Here is a 19758-nt window from a genome sequence, read left to right as displayed (position 1 = left end):
GCTTATAATTCCCATTTTTAATTCTAATTAATCTCTTTCTTGTCGCTCCTTTCGTCTCACTCCGAAACGTCCGTGGGCATGGACCTCATCTGATTTTCCGATTCCACTCGTCCTGACGCTTTTGCGCACTGCCCTTTCTGCCTCTCCTAGGCGCTACCTTGATACGGTGCGCTCGACGCCTGGCGACGCGACAGTCCCGACGACGACACGATAGACCGGCCACCAACCGTTTCCTTTTACGTCCGGCGGTTCGAAAAGCAACTCTCTACGAATCAGCCATTCCTGCCAATCTGCAACCATGGCGGGCTTCCCTCGCTTCCGGTTCCTGGCGATTGCCATGGTCTTTCATTTCGTCTACATCTTCTCCATCTTCGACATCTACTTTGTCAGCCCCGTGGTGTCTGGCATGCGGCTGTTCCAGGTAGACCGTCCCGCCGAAGCCAAAGCCCCCGCAGAGCGTCTCGTCTTGTTTGTCGGTACGTACTTCTACGACGGCCACGGTCGCCGACCGCAGATTTCCCCCGCTGTTGTTTCTAACACTATTTGCTCCCAGGTGACGGCCTGCGCGCCGACAAGGCCTTCCAAGCACTTCCCGAGCCCTACCCGAAGAACGACGACGATCTGATTCCGCGCCACCTCGCGCCTTTCCTCCGCTCCCGGGTCCTCGAGCACGGCACCTTTGGCATCTCGCACACTCGTGTTCCCACCGAGTCTCGTCCCGGTCATGTCGCCCTTATTGCAGGCCTATACGAAGACGTGTCGGCCGTCACCACGGGCTGGAAGCTCAACCCCGTCAACTTTGACAGCGTTTTCAACCGGAGCCGCCACACATGGAGCTGGGGCAGTCCCGACATCCTGCCCATGTTCGAACAAGGCGCCGTGGCAGGCCGTGTCGACGCCGACCACTACAGCGCCGACGACGAGGACTTTTCGTCCGACTCGACCATCCTCGACTACTGGGTCTTTGACCACGTCAAGGAGATGTTCGCCGCGGCCCGCACCAACGAGACCCTGGCCGCCAGCCTGCGCCAGGACAAGATTGTCTTCTTCCTCCACCTGCTCGGCCTCGACACGGCCGGCCACGGCTTCCGCCCCTACTCGAGCGAGTACCTGAACAACATCAAAGTCGTCGACCAGGGTGTCAAGGAGATCACAGAGCTGATTAACGAGTTTTACAACGACGACCGGACCGCCTTTGTGTTTACGGCCGACCACGGTATGAGTGACTACGGCAGCCACGGTGACGGCCATCCCGACAACACGCGGACTCCGCTTATTGTGTGGGGGTCTGGCGTGGCGCCACCGTTGGTGTACCCTGAGGGCGAGGGCAAGGACACGGTCGAGGCCGGCCTGGCGCCCGGCCACGACGAGTACTCATCCGGCTGGGGCCTCAGCCACATCCACCGCCACGATGTAGCCCAAGCTGACGTTGCTGCGCTCATGGCTTACCTTGTTGGCCTCGAGTTCCCCGCCAACTCGGTCGGTGAGCTACCCCTTGACTACCTGGCTGCTCCCATCGATGAGAAGGCCAAGGCAGCCCTGGTCAACGCGCGCGGTATCCTCGAGATGTACCGCGTCAAGGAGGAACAGAAGAGCCGTTCACAGCTGCGTTTCCGCCCCTACAAGCTGCTCAGCAACGAGGATGGCGGCAGCAGCACCGACCAACGCTTTACCGCCATTGAGCAGTTGATCGAAGCCGGCCACTACGAGGAGGCGATTGAGGAGGCTGCGGCGCTGCTCAAGGTTGGCCTGGCTGGTCTGCGCTACCTCCAGACCTACGACTGGCTGTTCCTGCGCGCCCTCATTACCATCGGTTACCTGGGCTGGATGGCCTATGCGCTGACGACAGTCATTGACCTGCACGTCCTCGACGACACGACACGCCCGCTGCCCTCGCGCAATCTGGCCGGCACGATCTTCTTCTCGTCGACGCTCTTGGCTCTGTATGCATCTTTCTTTGCCTCGAGCTCACCGGTCTCGTACTACGCCTACGCCTTCTTCCCCGTCTTCTTCTGGGAGGCCGTCTATTCACGCCGTGCCAGTCTTGCTGCCGGCCGCAAACAGCTTGCTCGCACCCTCGACGCCACCGCGTCTGGCAGTTCGCGCAACGCTCGCTTTGTGTCGCTTATTTTCAACGCTGCCCTCTATATTGCCATTATCGAGTCACTGGCCCTCGGCTACATTTACCGCGAGATTTTCACGCTGCTCTTCGTCCTGGGCGCCTTCTGGCCGGCCGTCCACGGCATTTCTTTCCTGCAGCAGCACTTTACCCTGGCGGTGTTTTGGTTTGTGTCGTGCTTGTCCATGAGCACGTTTACGCTCCTGCCGGCCATGAAGACAGAGAACATTGGACTGATGTAAGTTTGAAGAGGTTTATGAGAGTGCCTTTGTGGGGTCAATTTACTAACATTTGTCTTTAGCATGCTAGGAGGCACCCTTATGGTCATCATTGGCGTCGCATACCTTGTCTTTGAGGACACCATTCTCAACGACTTTACCGCTGTGAAGAAGGTCAAGTCGGCCGCTGCGGTTGCCGCCAAAGACCCCATCCGTGAGGCGCTGCTTGGTGCCCAGATTGGCCTGATCGTGCTGTCTATGTGGGTGACGCGCTCCAGCGCACTCTCGCTGCAGGCCAAGCTCGGTCTGCCCCGGGGCAACCAGATCGTAGCCCTGCTCATCTTTTTCATCTCCATCCTGGTCATGCCGCTCCTGCACCGCTCGCGCCCTAGCAACAACTATCTGTACCGCCTGATGGTTGTCTTCTTGACATTTGCCCCGACGTTTGTCATCCTGACCATTTCGTACGAGGGCCTCTTTTACGTGGCCTTTAGTGCGACGCTGTTCGCCTGGGTCCGCATGGAGCACGCCGTCTATGCGGATTCTGTGCAATCCCAGAAGTCGCAGACGGATGAGGAACCCAAGACGACGCAGCAACAGCCGCAGTCATCGCAAAAGAAGCAGCCCTCAAAGAAAACGGCAGCGGCAACCAAGGCCAACGGCACCAACGGCTCAGCAAAGGCTGTGACTGAGTCTTCATCAGCATCTGCCTACCGCTCGCTGACCGTCGCCGACGCCCGTGTCGTGCTCTTCTTCTTCATCCTGCTCCAGTCGGCCTTCTTCAGCGCCAGCAATGTCGCCTCCGTCTCCTCCTTCAGCCTCGAGAGCGTCCAGCGTCTTGTGCCCGTCTTTGACCCCTTTTCCCAGGGCGCCATGCTCACTCTCAAGCTGCTCGTGCCCTTTGCTCTCATCTCCGCCAACCTGGGCATCCTCAACATGCGCCTCGGCGTCGCGCCGTCGTCCCTCTTCATGGCTGTCATGGCCATTAGCGACGTCCTCACCCTCTACTTTTTCTGGGTCGTCAAGGACGAGGGCTCCTGGCTCGAGATTGGCTCCACCATCAGCCACTTTGTCATTGCTAGTCTGCTGTGTGCCTTTGTCGCAGGCCTCGAGGGCGTGAGTGCCTTGTTTGTGTCGGGTGTCGAGGTGGTCAACCATCATGCAGAGGCTGTGCAGTAACGATGACGACGGCCATGCCGGACGGCTGATGAGAAAGAAAAAATAAGTAGCAACATGAAGATGGGCAACTTAAGTGCCACCCCAAAAATTATATCACAAGGAACGTTGTCCAGTAACGGTTTGCAGAGGACCGCAGGGCCTTTTCTTATTTATTTTGCACAGTTTATACGTCATCATCCTTTCGCGTTTGCATCTGGGAATTTCTTTAGATTTATTACAAATGTATATACACAAGCACATACACCGTTGCCAGTTGTTTGTTTTGAACTACTGTCGTTTTGCAAAATGTCGCGTGCTATGAGTTCGCGTCGTTAGATGCCCCATAATTGACGAGACTTTATAATGATACCAACGTCTTTAATGCCTTCCCAGTAAGGCCGAACATGTGATATTGCCATGTTTCTCAAAAGTTGGTGGTGTAGATATCCTCTACCACCCGCAAAATAATACCACCTACTGCACTCCTACTTCTCTACCGTCTGGAGATCTAGATCCCACTGGAATGGAGACCTTTCTCCTTCCCAACGGGAGGATAGAGTAAAATAAAGGAACATTTGGTTATGGCGACCTGGGGTGGTCTTTCCTGTGTCTTGTTTTATTTATATCTGGCGAGTCTACTCTTGCTCAGCACCCGCATCGAACCCTTGGCAAACGCTTGTTTCTAAGCCCTTTCGTTTCGTCTCTTGACCCGATCTGAGGTCTTGTGAGGCCTCTTTGGCCTAGGACCCGTCGAACATACTTCGTTTTGATGTGATAAAGGTTAAAGGCGACGTTGAGGCTTTTGGCCGGTTTACCGACGAATATCAACACCGAAAGCCGGCTGCCTCTGTTCCATTGTCTCCGACGTCATCGGCGTCTCCTCGGAGTCTATAACAACGTGAACCTCCATATTGCTGGCCTCTCTTTGGCTCATCCTCTCCGGCATAGCCGTAAGTTAATCGAAATGGGCGCTTTATAACCTTGTACGGGGAGATCTCCATCGTTCATTGTGACGAAACTGCTTGCTTTCAAACCTTGTAATGTGGTATGAGATTTTGTTTGTTTCACTATTCTCCGTATGCAAGGTAAACATTGCAGTTAAGCAAACGCTGTTATTACATGAGTTCCTTCGGTGCGGCTCGTCTTGTTGAAGTTGGCCCGAAGTGAATAAATGCTCTGCTGCGCAGGAGTTATCTTACCTTTACTTTGCTTACCCATAGCCCGCTATTGATATTTGAGGTGGTGCCTAGCACCGTCGTCGGATCCCTGTACGCTTGTAATGCTCCACACTGTTTCCCTTCAGTGCTGCCTTCTCTCCACCCCGCACTCCAGCGCCTTTCTGCCTACAGATCCCCTCCATCAGACTCCAAACTCACCGCGTCCTAGCGTAAGACGTGCACCAAACGAAAGGCTGCCTTGCAGCGATGCCGCCAATTGGCCGCTTCCTGCCACCTACCTCTTAGTCAGATCTGCCCCAAGGCGCCGCCATCCCGCCACCGCCGCGCCCCTCTCCACCCACTGTCCAAGGCTTGACCGTTTCTCTCCTTCGCTCCTTCCCTTGCCCTCTTCGACGATCACCACTTCTATCCCCTTCTTTCCTTTTGGACCTCCTTCTGGACATCTCTTGATCCGCATTTTTTTTACCCAAACAACACATCGGCATCGACACGACCAACGGGGGAATCGTGTCTCTCTTCCAACTCGCTTTGTGCCACCCCTCTTAGCCTCAGCTTCCGACATCAGTGCATTCGTTCCCTGCGAGCAGCACCCACGCGCGCAGCCAAACAGCCAGCCCGATCGCTGCCTCGCTCGCTCCCCTTGCATGCGGGTCGAAACACCCAACGCGAGGCTCCCTTCTTTTTCATTTTCCCTTTCGACCTTTCGTCCATTTGCATTGCTTGATTTCTCGAGTTCCTTGTTGCCTCCCTTCACGGTTGAACATCCATCTGCCACATTTTTATCCGTCTCCGTGCCCCTGCTGAGGCTACCGCGCACGCTGCCTTCTGACGCTTTTGCGGCAACTGCTTTGCTTTATCTTCGACCGTCTTCCTATCAGCGAACTGTCACCTAAACCGACGTTTTCCTTCGATTTACCTCTATTCTGTATAACTTACGCGCATCGTTGGCCTTGTTATCCTTCCCTCGACATCTTTCCCTCCTCGTGTGCACCCGTATCGCCATCTAGATCAGTCGCTGTCAGCGAAGCTGTTACCCAGGAACAGCATACCATCACATTCTCTGTCTCGGTTCTCGAGAAAAACTGCTGCCGGAAACACCGGAACTGCACAACTGTCATTGATCGCAAAGCCACCTGGGGCCGCATCACGCAGCAACACCTCAAGATGCCCCCGGTCGCTAACGCTCGACCCGGCGGATTGGCGCTGATGCCGCAGCCCAACCACGAGGATATTAACGCCACCTGGGAGTATCTAAAGAATGGAGTGAACAGCATCATGGTCAACCTTGATGGAGGTATGACGATGGAAACCGTAAGTGTACTTCCATGGCGGTCTGCAGAGCACCTTTGTCTGGGTCGACTCGGCTCTTTCATGATGTCCTATCGCTAACCCGTTTTTTTCTTTCTTTCTTATTTCAGTACATGGGAACATACACGTGAGCATACTCTTGACACCCTCTACCGCTTCGGCTCTGACAAGAGGGCCGTCCTTGTATTTAAGTTGTGATGTTAACTTTTTCGATTTCTCCAGGGCCATTCACAACTTCTGCACGTCCCAAAAGGCAGCTACAAACAATAGCCCTGCCACAGGTGCAAACTCTAGAGGAGGTATAGCACTTCTACCCCCTTCCCCCCAAATTTCAACAAACTTGCAAGCTGTTCCTGTCTCTTAAGCTTTGTACGCTAACTGCTCCCTTTTGTCATGTAGCGCATCTGCTTGGAGAAGACTTGTACGAAAAGCTGACAGAGTACCTCGCCGACCATTTGACAGGTCTTCGCTTAGAGGCCGAGCACCACAGCGGCGAAGCCCTCCTGGCGTTCTATATTAGAGAATGGGATCGGTACACTGTCGCCGCCAAATACATCCACCACCTTTTCCGCTATCTGAACCGTCACTGGGTTAAGCGCGAAATTGATGAAGGAAAACGGAACGTGTACGACGTGTACATTCTACACTTGGTGCAATGGCGCAGCATCCTCTTCGACAAGATTTCTTCTAGTGTCATGGATGCAGTCCTAAGTCTGGTGGAGCGTCAGAGAAACGGAGAAACTATCGAGTATCTCCAGATCAAGCAGGTTCTTGAGTCCATGGTATCACTTGGCCTTGACGAAAATGATGCGAGCAAAACGACACTGGACACGTACCGGTATCATTTCGAGCGGCCCTTTATCGCGGCGACGAAGAAGTACTACCAGGAAGAGAGCAGCCAGTTCGTTGGCAAGAACTCGGTTGTCGAGTTCATGAAGAAGGCCGAGAGCCGGTTGGCCGAAGAGGAAAAGCGTGTCGAGCTCTTTTTGCACCCTGATATTGCCGGGCCTCTCAAGCGGTGCTGCAACCAGGCGCTTATAGCAGATCACGCCAATCTGCTGCGCGAGGAATTCCAGGCACTGCTCGATAACAACCGCGAGGAGGACATGGCGCGCATGTACAACCTTTTGTCTAGAATACCGGACGGCCTGGACCCTCTGCGGAAGAAGTTTGAGACGCACGTTCGCAATGCTGGATTGTCGGCTGTCAGCAAAGTTGCTGCGGACGCCGAGAAGCTCGACCCCAAGGTGTACGTGGACGCGCTGCTCGAGACGCACACGCAGTACCAGGCCCTGGTCAAGAGGGCCTTTACGGATGAGCCGGAGTTTACCAGGTCCTTGGACAATGCGTGCCGCGAGTTCGTCAACCGCAACGAAGTGTGCAAAGCCGGCTCTAACAAGAGCCCTGAGCTGCTAGCCAAGTACGCCGACTTCATGCTGAAGAAGAGCGGCGCCGGCGTCGAAGAGGCTGACCTGGAACTCAGCCTGGTACAGATCATGACGGTGTTCAAATACATTGAGGACAAGGATGTTTTCCAGAAATTCTACTCGCGGATGCTGGCTCGCCGCCTGGTCCATACGAGCACCTCGTCGGACGACGCCGAGGCAAGCATGATTTCCAAGCTCAAGGAAGCGTGCGGCTTCGAGTATACCAATCGGCTACAACGGATGTTCCAAGACATGCATGTTTCCAAGGATCTCAACGCTGGCTTCAAGGAGCACGTCCAGGCCCTGGAGGGTAATTCGCTCGACGGCCAATACGCTGTTTTGGGTACAGGTTTCTGGCCGTTGTCGGCGCCGACTACGACGTTTGTGCCACCACCCGACATTCAAGCCGATTGCGATAAGTTCAATCGCTTCTACAAGAACAAGCACGAGGGCCGGAAGTTGACATGGCTCTGGCAGCTGTGCAAGGGCGAGCTTAAGACGAGCTACTGCAAGAGCTCCAAAACGCCGTACACTTTCCAGGTCTCAGCGTACCAAATGGCCATCCTGCTGCTTTTCAACGACAAGGACACACACACGTACGAGGAGATCGCATCGGCTACGCAGCTCAGCAACGAGTTCCTCGATCCAAGCCTGGCCATCATCGTGAAGGCCAAGGTTCTGCTCGTCACCAACGAGAATGGCGAGAAGGCTGGCGACAAGGTCGGCCCCGGCAAGACGTTCAGTCTCAACTACGACTTCCGGAACAAGAAGATTCGCATCAACCTCAATGTCGGCATGAAGGCCGAGCAGCGGCAAGAGGAGGCCGAGACGAATAAGACGATTGAAGAGGACCGCAAGCTTCTCCTTCAGGTATGCACAAGTAGCCTCTTTCATTTTTAGGTGCTTGCTGTTTTCGTTCAACATGCTAACAACGTCTCTAGTCGGCTATTGTTCGTATTATGAAGGCACGGAAACGCATGAAGCACGCCCAGCTTGTCAGCGAGACTATAGCGCAGATCAAGGGCCGTTTCCACCCGAAGGTTGGTGACATCAAGAAATGCATCGAGATCCTTCTCGACAAGGAATACCTTGAGCGTCTCGACGACGACGAACTCGGCTACCTTGCTTAAGGTGGGCGTGACGGGTTGCGGGGCATGCGTTCTCTTTTATAGTACTCCAGACGACGACATACCCAAAGGACTATTTCTAGCTGCCCACCTGCGGGCGCATGTATGAATATCTTTAACGCACCGGGGCGGAGCAAAAGAGAGGGGGGGCAATGTGTTTGACTGGAAACAGGAGGCTTTTCTTAGACAAAAGCACAGCAGTCTTTGTTCCCGATTTTGTAGAGACCGTCGCATCCTATCCCCGGGCAGAAAGAGACAGGGCGAGGGTTAATATCGCTATTTGACCTCTGTCGTTTTCTTTTCTTTTCCCCTGTTCCCTCCACACCTTGTCACCATTTTCACACTTGGCCGTTTGTTTATCATCGTCGTTCCTGTCCTCTTTCATCTGTCCTTCTCTCCTGTTTCATCCATATCCATCTCATTTTCTATTTTCTCTTGTCATACACAAACGATGGAAGGGATGAAGGACAGGTACACACCGGTAAACTACATTAGACGATAGTTTTGGGCAGAGGCTTAAGATACATTGCTTATGATTTCGACGTGTTGATCTTTTCTGATGCATTCATTCTTTGGAGCGGCCTGTGAGCGTTGTTTTTGGTTTTCTATCAATAGACATCCCGTACTTAGGTCGGAGCGGAAGCGCCTTTCTTGTAGAACAACGGCCTGTAATCGCTGAAAATAAAGTCTGTGAAAGGGGTCGCACCGAAAATTCATACCCTGTGAGACTGACCTTACAACATACATGTGCCCGAAATAAACTGCCGTTGTCTGTGTATCAAAACATGGCCGGTGGCTTTGTCCTGGACCGTTGATGACAGGCGGAACCGATCAGAAATATGGGTCTTGTATTACATAAGGCGCCTAAACCTGTCGCCCCCACAGAAAAATCTCTACCTCAAGGCCTAGGAAATTGGAGAGCGTATGCGGATCGGGCTCCTCATTGGCTGCTCGTGCAACATTGGCTTTCTGACTTTCGCGTATTTGCACCTGCCTTGTCGCTGGAGGGTCCCTCCATTCACATTGGTTGCTTTTTTGGCCTCGTTTCTTGTCCAAGGCCCTTGGATCTTACTTCTTCCCTTGTCCCCCCAGGCAGACACCGCTTTTGCATCCAGGCCGTCGATTGTGCGGCTGCTCATATTCCACTTTCGTCTTTCGTATTTTCTCCGGGCTGTGCATTCATCCTAGGCGTCCGTTCGAGAAGCATCCTGGCGCATTATATATCATATGTCGACCTGCCATTCACCCTTCTCGCACTCATCATCCTTGTCCTTCACCTCTTGTCGCCGCTCAACTTCCCCCCCGAAGCGTCTTCTTCCCCGTTGCCGGCCCGCCTCCAGCTGAATGAGGTGCATGCGTCTTACGACTTTGCGCAGCACTTGCAGAAGCTCAGCTCAGTCACCCGTCTTCTCGTCTTCTGTTCGCCCTTCTTCGGCACGCTTCTCGATCTGCTCGACTCGCCCCGTGACCTCTTCTCCGAAGCACAGCCCCTTCCACATCTCCACGACACACTCTGCGAAGCTGCTGTGGCCATTGCCTAGCACTCTCCTGCCGTTTACCGTACAATTCGCATCTACCTCAGCCGAGCAACGAGCGTCCTCGCCCCCTGCCACGACCCCATCCACTTCTTCCGCTGGGCCCTCTTGCTCAGCAGAGCCCCCGGCTGACAATATGAACGGATCCACGGCGCCGGTCTCTCGGCCAAAGCGCAAGACCTCCTATACAGTCGACCAGGACAGACCACCCAAGCTGCCACGGTCTGCCAACGGCAGCGGGTCGACTGCTGCTTATGCTGGCGTGCCTGTATCAAACGTTGCCGAAGACGAGCCCATGATTGATGGAGGCTTTGAGGGCGACGTTGACGGAGTGAATGAGGCCGGTAGCTGGGCTACCGACGAGGATGGCTACCGGGATGACGACAGCACAGCCGCGGCCGATGCTGCCGAAGATGGTGCTGACAGCAACCCCAGCAGCAACGAGAACAACATCAGCAGCAACGGCCGCCACCGCCGCCACAGCAAGGTCACGCTCCAAAAACAGCTCTCGGCCTCGGTGCCACCGGCTGTCCTGTTAGCACCGGGCAGCGCCGAGACGGCCGAGTGGCAGGAGACGATCCAGCGTGTCGTGCGCAACGTCGTGTCCATCCGCTTCTGCCAGACCTGCTCCTTCGACACGGACCCGGCGCTGACGAGCGAGGCCACGGGCTTTGTTGTTGACGCCGAGCGCGGCTACATCCTGACCAACCGCCACGTCGTCGGCTCCGGCCCGTTCTGGGGTTACTGCATATTCGACAACCACGAGGAGGTCGACGCCTATCCCGTGTATCGCGACCCCGTCCACGACTTTGGCATCCTCAAGTTCGACCCGTCTGCCATCAAGTACATGCCCATCGAGTCCCTGCCGCTCAGCCCCGACCTGGCCAAGGTCGGTGTGGAGATCCGCGTGGTGGGTAACGACGCTGGCGAGAAGCTGAGCATCCTGTCGGGTGTCATCAGCCGGCTGGACCGCAACGCGCCCGAATACGGCGAGGGCTACAGCGACTTCAACACAAGCTACTACCAAGCCAGTGCGGCTGCGAGCGGCGGGAGCTCTGGCAGTCCCGTGGTCAACATTGACGGCAAGGCGGTGGCCTTGCAGGCAGGCGGCCGTGCCGATGGTGCGTCGACCGACTACTTTTTGCCTCTCGACCGCCCGCTGCGCGCCCTACGCTGCCTGCAAGAGGGCAAGCCCATTACGCGCGGTGATATCCAGTGCCAGTTTTTGCTCAAGCCTTTTGACGAGTGCCGGCGTCTCGGCCTGACCCCGTCCTGCGAAGCCCAGATGCGCGCCGCCTTCCCCTCGGAGACGAACATGCTGGTTGCCGAGATTGTCCTTCCCCAGGGCCCCTCGGCCGGCAAGATCGAGGAGGGCGACGTGCTGGTCAAGGTCAACGACGAGCTGTTGACCCAGTTCATCCGCCTCGACGACATTCTGGACTCGAGCGTGGGCCAGAACGTCAAGCTGGAGCTGCAGCGCGGCGGCGAGACGGTCATTGTCAACGTCCCCGTCGGCGATCTGCACAGCATCACCCCCGACCGTTTTGTCTCTGTGGCGGGCGCGAGCTTCCACAATCTCTCCTACCAGCAAGCGCGTCTCTTCGGCGTCGCCTGCAAGGGCGTCTACGTCTGTGAGGCGTCTGGCTCCTTCCGCTTCGACACCTCCGACAGCGGGTTGATGGTGCAGTCGATCGACAACAAGGCGACGCCGGATCTGGAGACGTTTATTCAGGTCGTCCAGAAGATCCCCGACAAGTCCCGCGTCGTGGTCATGTACCAGCACCTGCGCGACCTCCACAGCGTGCACAACGCTATTATCTACGTGGACCGCCACTGGTCGTCCAAGATGCGTCTGGCCGTGCGCAACGACGTGTCCGGCCTGTGGGACTTTACCGACATTGGCGACCCGCTCCCGGCCCTCCCGCCTGTGCCGCGGAAAGCGTCCTTTATTCAGATGGGGCACATGCCGCACTCTGGCGTGGCCGATCTGGTCCGCAGCTTTGTTCAAGTGACCTGCTACATGCCGCTGAAGCTGGACGGTTTCCCCAAGAACCGCAGGGGCGGCATGGGCCTCGTTATTGACGCCGAGAAAGGCCTTGTTGTCATCTCGCGCGCGATTGTGCCCTACGACCTGTGCGACATCACCATTACGATTGCCGAGTCTATCGACGTCGAGGGCAAGGTTGTGTTCTTGCACCCGCTGCAGAACTACGCCATCATCCAGTACGACCCTTCGCTTGTGGACGCGCCTGTTATGAGCGCGCGTCTGAGCACCGAGGAGCTGTTGCAGGGCGCGCCCACCAATTTTATCGGCTACAACCGAATTAACCGGGTAGTCCATGCGGCCACCACTGTCACCGAGGTGTCCGCCGTGAACATCCCTGCCAACCCTGGCGCACCGCGCTACCGTGCCATCAACGTGGACGCCATCACCGTGGATACGAACCTGAGCGGCCAGTGCGGCAGCGCCGTGCTTGCGTCGGACGACGGCACCGTGCGCGCGCTCTGGCTGACGTACCTGGGCGAGCGCTCACCGTCGACGCATCGCGACGAGGAGTACCACCTGGGTCTGGCCACGCCGACCCTGCTGCCCGTGATCGAGCAGATCCAGCGCGGCGTCGTGCCCAAGCTGCGCATGCTTCCCGTCGAGTTCCGTGCCATCCAGATGCTGCAGGCGCGCCTGATGGGTGTGTCCGAAGAATGGATCCAGAAGGTGTCGGCCGCCAACACGGCGCGGCATCAGCTGTTCATGGTGACCAAGCGCACCTTTGAGCGCACCTTTGACAAGGGCCAGAACGGGTCCATTGGCCTGAAGGAGGGCGACATTCTGCTGACGCTCAACGGCCGCCTGATTACCCGTATCTCGGAGCTCGACATTATGTACAACCACGAGGTGCTCGACGCCACGATTGTGCGTGGCTGCCAGGAGATCAAGCTCGACCTCCTGACCGTCGCCGCGGACGACCACGAGACCGACCGCGCCGTGTCGTTTTGCGGCGCCGTCCTGCACCGCCCGCACCATGCCGTGCGCCAGCAGATCAGCAAGCTGTTTAGTGAGGTGTACGTGTCGGCGCGTACGCGCGGCTCGCCGTCGTACCAGTACGGCCTGGCGCCCACCAACTTTATCACGCACGTCAACGGCAAGCCGACGCCCGACCTGGACGCCTTTTTGGCGGCCGTCAAGCAGATTCCGGACAATACTTGTGAGTACCCCCCCTCCCTCCCCCCCATTTGGTGAAGCCCTCTTTGTTGTGTGGTGTTTTCACTAACACGCCTAGACTTCCGCCTCAAGGCTATGACCTTTGACAGCGTGCCGTGGGTGGCCACCATGAAGAAAAACGAACACTACTTCCCTACCGTCGAGTGGATCAAGGATAAGAGGGAGCCCTGCGGCTGGCACCGCGTCACGTACGAGGGCGGCGGCAAGGTCGTCGACGGCGAGCCTGCCGAGGGTGTCCTTGTGCCGGCTGTCGAGGACAACGGCGACATTGGGGTGGCCGCGCCGGCCGAATAATGGGATCCATGTATCACAACTTATGTCTTTCTATGCTCTCATATCTGTTCTATTTTGCTTCTGTTTTTTTTTCTTCTTTTTCTCACGGCTGTATTTCCAACTACCCTTGACATGTTTGGTACGATATTGTTAGGTAAAAACAATGGATGGGACCGGAATTTTTGAAAAGTGTGTATTAAATGAAAATAGTGACAAAGTAAACAATGTTTGTGGATGTGAGGTGATGACTCTTGCATATATTCTTTCTTTTCTTTCCCTTTCTTTTATTTAGACCGTGATCTGATTCTTTTCTTCCCTAATTTCGTCACTGGTTTTGCTTGACCGGGCATTTGTCGCATTATATTCTAGATCAAAAAGACACCACTCTTGCCTTTGCCCATGATCGGCTGGTGAAAAGAAGTATACTATTCATAAGGACCTTCAGTTGTTCTTCGGAAGACTACCGATTGCTCTATCGCTTGTTGACTTGACTTTGCGTTCTTGCACTCACAGCGTTATGCACGGTATTGTGTGTGTGGCTTGTGACTTGTGGCTTGTGGATTATGGCTTATGGATTGTGGCGTGGGTGTGGAGAACAATGACCCAGTTGCCGCACTTACCCAAAACAGCAATCACAATCAAAACAAACAGTTCAAGGCCCCAGCTCCACCGTTCCTTGCTTGCCGGCGTCTGGCTCTTGCCTGTTTCTTTACGTTTTTGCCCTCTTGCCCTCTTGCCCACTTGCCCTCTTGCCCATTGTACCTTTCTGCCCCCTCCCCTTGGAACGTCGATTCTCGTTTTCCCTCTTCTCTTTCCAATTCACGACAAAGTCAACATCGACAATCATCGACCACCACTGACCCTCGATTCCTTTCTCGACACGAATCGACTCCCATTTTTCACCATCCCTCTTATTCGCGTTTTCTTTCATTCCCGATTGTATTTCGGTTCGCCGCGCCTTTTCGCCCGCCATGGCGATGAGAGGACCGCGTCACCCCATCGGGGCGGCGCCCTGGATCGCAGAGGAGCGGACAACGGCTCTGCACATTGCCCAGTCGGAGGTGGAGGAGTTTATGTTCTCGGCCAAGAACGAGCTGGACTGGCTCAATGAGCACATGGCCGAGATCTTTTCGGAGAACCAAATGTGCGTTCGCTGCCGGGTAGAAGTGGATTGGAGTGATGGGTTGGAGATTTCTAACGCGCGTCTTCTTAGAAATGTCGCCGACATCTTCAAGACGCCCGGCAAGTTACGCGGAAAGACGCCGCGCACAGCACGCAAAGCCAACAAGGCAGACATCCGGGCGGTGAGTTTGATATCTGCACTTTATTGATATACAGCTTCTATGAGTGCAAAAGAAACGCGACTGACAGTTGGAAAAGCCATTAACCGACGTCTTTTCATCTACACCCAAGGGCGCCCCGAATCCTTTTGCCGTTTCCAAACTCACATCGATCCAGCAGCAACAACGACGCCAATCACCTACATTCACAGTCGCCGAGGACAAGCCCGCGCCACCCCGGAAGAGCCCGCGCCCGAGCCCACAACGCGTTGTCCCTGCCAAGACAGCCGCCGCTGCAACGGCAAAGGCGAAGACAGTGGTAGCGTCAGATCAGAACACGAAGAAGGCAACATCCAGAACTGTCGCACCCGTTGCTGCTAAACCAACAAAGGCAGCATCCTCGCTTATTGACTCTGGATATCATGGAAGTCAATCGCAGGACGTGGCCTTTGGCTACGATGATGACGAAGACGAACTGGCCGGTGATGACATGTCTACCCAGCCCTTCTCACAACCGACACGTCCCGCGACGCCGGAAGTCATCGTTCGCAAGCCCGTTCCTGCCAAGGTATTGGATAAGCAGAAGGGGGCAGCCACAACAACGACCGCGGCAGCATCAGCAGCAGACTTGGCCATGTCTCCCGATGTAATGGCAGACCACCCAAGCCCAACACAGCCCACCGTGGAACCCACTTTCCACTCGGCCAAGGAAGAACAGACGGCAGTGATGGCCCCAACCGCTCCGCCTGCCGACAAACCTGGGTCTCCGTCTCCCGATACCGAGGTTTTGTCATCCTCTCCATTCTGCCCTGTCGAGTCGCCTTCGTCTGCGCGGCCGACCAAGGCCGCGTCCCCGGTAAAGGCGCCACCCGTCGCGTCACCGACACGGAAACCCGTTCCTGCCCCTTCATCCCCCCTCCAGTCAACTACACCTGCCTGCCCACCGCCTCGTGAGCTTCTATCCGCGATGGGTGCTTCTGCACCCACTGCCTCAGTCGCATCACCGGCACAGGCCTTCGTGAATGTCCCACCGGCTGTTCCCACCCCGCCAATGGCATCTGTACCGGCCTTCATTGCAGAGAAGCGTGCTGCTATTGCTTCGTCCTGGCAATATAAAGAGGGGGCTGGGAAGGAAGTCGAGGACGTTGTTGTTTACGAGGAGGAAGCACATGACGATATGGTTGAGGACAATGCCGTCGCTGAGGAGGGTGTTCTCCAGCCACAAAAGGAACAGGAACAGGAACGGGAGCAGGAGCAGGAGCAGGAGCAGGATGAGGAAGAAGTTAAGGAGGAGACTGCAGCGCGTTCTCCTTCAGACCCGTCTAGCCCTGTTCGGCCGATGGTTCGCAAGAGCAGCATGAACTTCGCTTCTCTCCCTGCACGTGCTCCCTTCACCTCGAACAAGAGCCTTGGAGGTGCTGGGGCAGGATTGGCTCGCGTTGACCAGGCGCGGACGAGCTATTATAACCGTCCCACCGGTGGTAAGAGTATTGGAAACGTGCGGATGGAGAACGACGATGACCAGGATGACGAAAGGAACGCCGGTGTGAACAATGAAGCCTCTGGCGAAAAGGACATGGCGGCACAAAACAAGACGTATGCTCAGCGACTCCACGATCGGATCAGCATGCTGGGCAAGTCACAGGCTAATGCGCCGCGTCCTTCCAAATCTCTGGCCGCCCTTGCCCACCACCAGGAGACGAAGGCCCAGCAGCAAAAGTCGCTGTCTCCGAAGAGAACTGCTACTTCAGTTGCCGCACCTGGTGCATTCCCCGAAGACGAGGAAGATGACGATGACGACTGGATTGTCCCTCCTGCAAACGCTGCGGCGGCCAGTACGAGCCCTGCGAAGACCCACGCCATCGTTCCCTCGCCCACGACAGAGGGCCCTGATACTCCCGGTGCCCAGACCGAATTTGTACTTCCGAAGCAGCGCCTGCAAGATGTGTCTCGGCTTGCATCGCCTAAGAGGGTGCAAGCACCAATCATTCCTGAAAGAACAACCAGCACAGTCACCGGCCACATGAAGTCAGTTTCTGTGCCCTCGCTCCCAGTGTCTGATTCATCGGCTCTTATTACGACAAAGCCTATCTCGGTCTCCAATCCTGCCAATGCCGCCCACGTTGTTCTTGGCGCAGTTTCTGAACTGCAGGACAGGCCACCGTCGCCATCCAAATCCCCGTCGCGCAACTACCGCGACAGTCCTCTCAAGCAGGTTAAGAACAAACTGTCTTCCATTCTTAAAACGTCCAAAGGTCTTCTTGCTAGCAGCGCGGCATTGAGTGCCGAGGGCAAGTCCTCACTGCTTTCTCCGCCATCGACTCGTCTTGGGCTTCTTATGGGCCCGTCAACCGACAGCCTCACCTTCAAGTCTCGCAATGACAGCACGGCAGACCTTGCGCGCCCTGATCTTTCCCGGCAGACGTCAGCCACCACCACCGTGTCGACGACGTCGTCTGCCTCAGCAGCTTCGGCCGCCTCGGCCGCCTCAGATGTGCCGTCGAACCAGGAATCACCTGCGCGTCCTGAGAAGTCACCAGTTCGTTCTGAGAGTCCGACGCGACCGCGCAAGACTCGTGCTTCTACAGAAAGAGAGCGCCGCGAGATGAAGCATCGCGAGAAGGAGCTCAAAGAGGTGCAGCGGATGGCCGAGCAGATGGGCAAATTGGAGAAGATGCGTGAGAAGGAGCGCGAGAAGGCTCGTGTGTTTGTGGAGGAGCAAGAAAAAGCCGCCGCTACTGTAGAGAAGCCTGCGCAGACGCCTGCGCAAAGAGAGCTGAGAGGTCACAAGCAGCCACGACCGCAGCAGCAGCCGAAGTCACAGCCACAGCCGGTGGCCGACAGGGACGACGACATGGACGAGCTGTCTCAGCAGCCTCCGCCGAAGCCTAAGCCAGAGTCGAGCTCTCCAAGTCGTGTGGCAGCGAAGCCTACCCGGACAAGTCCACGCAAAGCCAAACAGCAGCAGGCTGACAACGATGTGGACATGGCCGATGCTCCTGCTAGCATGCTCCCGCCTGCTCCTCCTGCCCACAGCACAGTTACTGCGAACTCGTCGGTTCCCCGGTCGGCACAAAGTACTCGAGCCATCCGGCGCCCGATCAAGCCAACCAAGGATGCTCCCTCCAAGACGAAGCAAGCCCCTACGGTCATCCGTGTCAACACATCCAGCTCACAGCAGCACCAGCAGCAGTCTTCGCAGTTCCACCCTTCCAACAGCATTCTTGCTGCATCCCTGCACGAGACTCTTGTCGGCCCGCCACAGCTGAAGAACAAGGCTAGTACCGCATCTCTCCACACGAAGCCATCCTTGCAGAGTCTCAAGAGCTCTGTTTCTTCGACGGGTCGCCCCAAGGCTCTGGAGCTAGCTGCCAAGCGCAAGGAGGTTGAGGAGCGGGAGGCACAACGGAAGCGTGATGCGAAGGCGGAGATAGAGCGGAAACGGGCTGCTCTGCAAGAGCAAGAGGAGCAGCGGAAGCAGGAGCTACAGAAGCAGAGAGAGCGGGAACGCGAACGCGAGCAGGCGGCGGCTGAGGCGGCCGCCGCCAAGAAGCGGCAAGCGGCCATTGAGAAGGCCAAGCAGACACGGGCGCCACCTCCTGTGCAGCGTACGCAGCTGCCCAGCGGGCCCTCGACTGACCACGGAAGAAGCGAAGCTCAGCCTCCCCGGCCGCAGTCTCGCCTGGCTACGGCGACTGGCACAAGCATGCACCGCTCTCAGGAGGAGCAGCATCGGCCGGTCAATGCTGTGCTTTCCCATACAGGCAAGGCACTGTCGAAGCGGCCTCTTCCTGGTACCGACACCTACGAAAGTCAAAACCACGGTCGTCCGGGTACCGCTGGCGGCAACGGCGGTGGTGGCAACATGCCATCGTACCAGCACAAGGATGCGAAGCGAATCCGGATGAGTGAAGAGTTCGACGAGGACGAGCTGGAGATGGGCGGCCATGCGGTGCGCGTCTCCAGCATCAAAGGCCCGCCGATCCGCCCTTCACAAGGTTTCAAGAAGGTTTGTTTCTTTCTACCTCGCTGCCATTCTTGCCTTTGCTTTTTCTTTTTCTTTTTCTGTTTTGTTTCTAACAAGCTTATAGGACCTGCCGAACAAACCAGTCTTTGGTAACGGCTACCCTACGGCACAGACGAATGTGTCGCGTGATCTCTTCAAATCCACGGTCACCGCGCAGCATAACTACCAGACCAAGACGGCTCACCCAATGGACATGGCACAGGTGTCCAAGGCAGCGATCTCCTTTGCTCCTAGTGGCAATGGCGCGACTTCGGCTGCTGCGGCAGTGGCAGTGGCAGCAGCCTCGCAAGGCACGCACAAGACACCACTACGGCCGGCTGGCGCACCGCAGGCAGGAAAGTCGACGGCGAAATCGGCCGCCAAGTCTGTCGGCAAGTCTGCGGCGAAGTCTTCGCCCCGCTTCCCGAACGGTGACGCCATTGAGCTGCCTGACATCCAGACCGATGACGAAGACAGCGAGGAGGAGGTTGTTAACGCGGCGCCGTGGGCAGACTCGCCGGATCTGCGCCGGGCACTCATGCGGCAGGAGACGGTCGATCCCTTCCAGGTGTTCGGCCCGCCTGGTCCCCTTAACATGGAAGAGGTGTTCAACAAGAGCAAGGACCGTTGGCACAAGTTCCGTGCGCGTGGCAGCAGTGCCAACTGGAGCGGTATCGACCGTCTCACAGAGGACGACATTAGGAAAGATCTTGCTGCACGCGACAAGATTCGTCGTGAGGGCGGCTGGTCCTATGAGCTGGGCAAGGATATGTTGTAAGGCGAGTGTGTCGTACTCGCAGACGAGGGTGTGATTGTATGAGGCGAAGGACGGCAGCAGCTGCTGGGCAAAATTGGCACAAGGTTAGGCGTTTGTTTGGGTTGCATTTTGTCAGGGTTTTTTTGCTTGTA

At 56.4% G+C, this 19758-nt stretch overlaps 4 protein-coding genes across 4 annotated transcripts; all 4 read left to right on the top strand.

Moving 5' to 3' along the window:
* Positions 1–298: 298 nt before the first annotated feature.
* SPBR_02261 (phosphatidylinositol glycan, class N) lies at positions 299–3516 on the top strand (the record flags this gene model as incomplete). Its single annotated transcript, XM_040760564.1, has 3 exons — positions 299–476; positions 554–2357; positions 2421–3516. 3 exons carry the CDS (start codon positions 299–301, stop codon positions 3514–3516), a joined length of 3078 nt encoding a protein of 1025 aa, XP_040621078.1.
* Positions 3517–5837: 2321 nt separating this feature from the next.
* Positions 5838–8538, top strand: SPBR_02341 (cullin 1; the record flags this gene model as incomplete). Its single annotated transcript, XM_040760644.1, has 3 exons — positions 5838–5967; positions 6381–8278; positions 8350–8538. 3 exons carry the CDS (start codon positions 5838–5840, stop codon positions 8536–8538), a joined length of 2217 nt encoding a protein of 738 aa, XP_040621077.1.
* A 1668-nt stretch (positions 8539–10206) lies between these two features.
* SPBR_02239 (uncharacterized protein) lies at positions 10207–13584 on the top strand (the record flags this gene model as incomplete). Its single annotated transcript, XM_040760542.1, has 2 exons — positions 10207–13273; positions 13349–13584. The coding sequence occupies 2 exons, from the start codon at positions 10207–10209 to the stop codon at positions 13582–13584; spliced, it is 3303 nt and encodes a 1100-aa protein (XP_040621076.1).
* A 950-nt stretch (positions 13585–14534) lies between these two features.
* SPBR_02179 (inner centromere ark-binding protein region protein) lies at positions 14535–19627 on the top strand (the record flags this gene model as incomplete). Its single annotated transcript, XM_040760482.1, has 4 exons — positions 14535–14707; positions 14777–14867; positions 14977–18852; positions 18935–19627. The coding sequence occupies 4 exons, from the start codon at positions 14535–14537 to the stop codon at positions 19625–19627; spliced, it is 4833 nt and encodes a 1610-aa protein (XP_040621075.1).
* Positions 19628–19758: the final 131 nt, after the last annotated feature.

This window comes from Sporothrix brasiliensis (genome assembly GCF_000820605.1).
Source record: "Sporothrix brasiliensis 5110 chromosome Unknown Cont17, whole genome shotgun sequence".
NCBI lineage: Eukaryota > Fungi > Ascomycota > Sordariomycetes > Ophiostomatales > Ophiostomataceae > Sporothrix > Sporothrix brasiliensis.
Note: the sequence above shows the minus strand (reverse complement) of the source record. Positions and strands in the feature narration are given on the sequence as shown.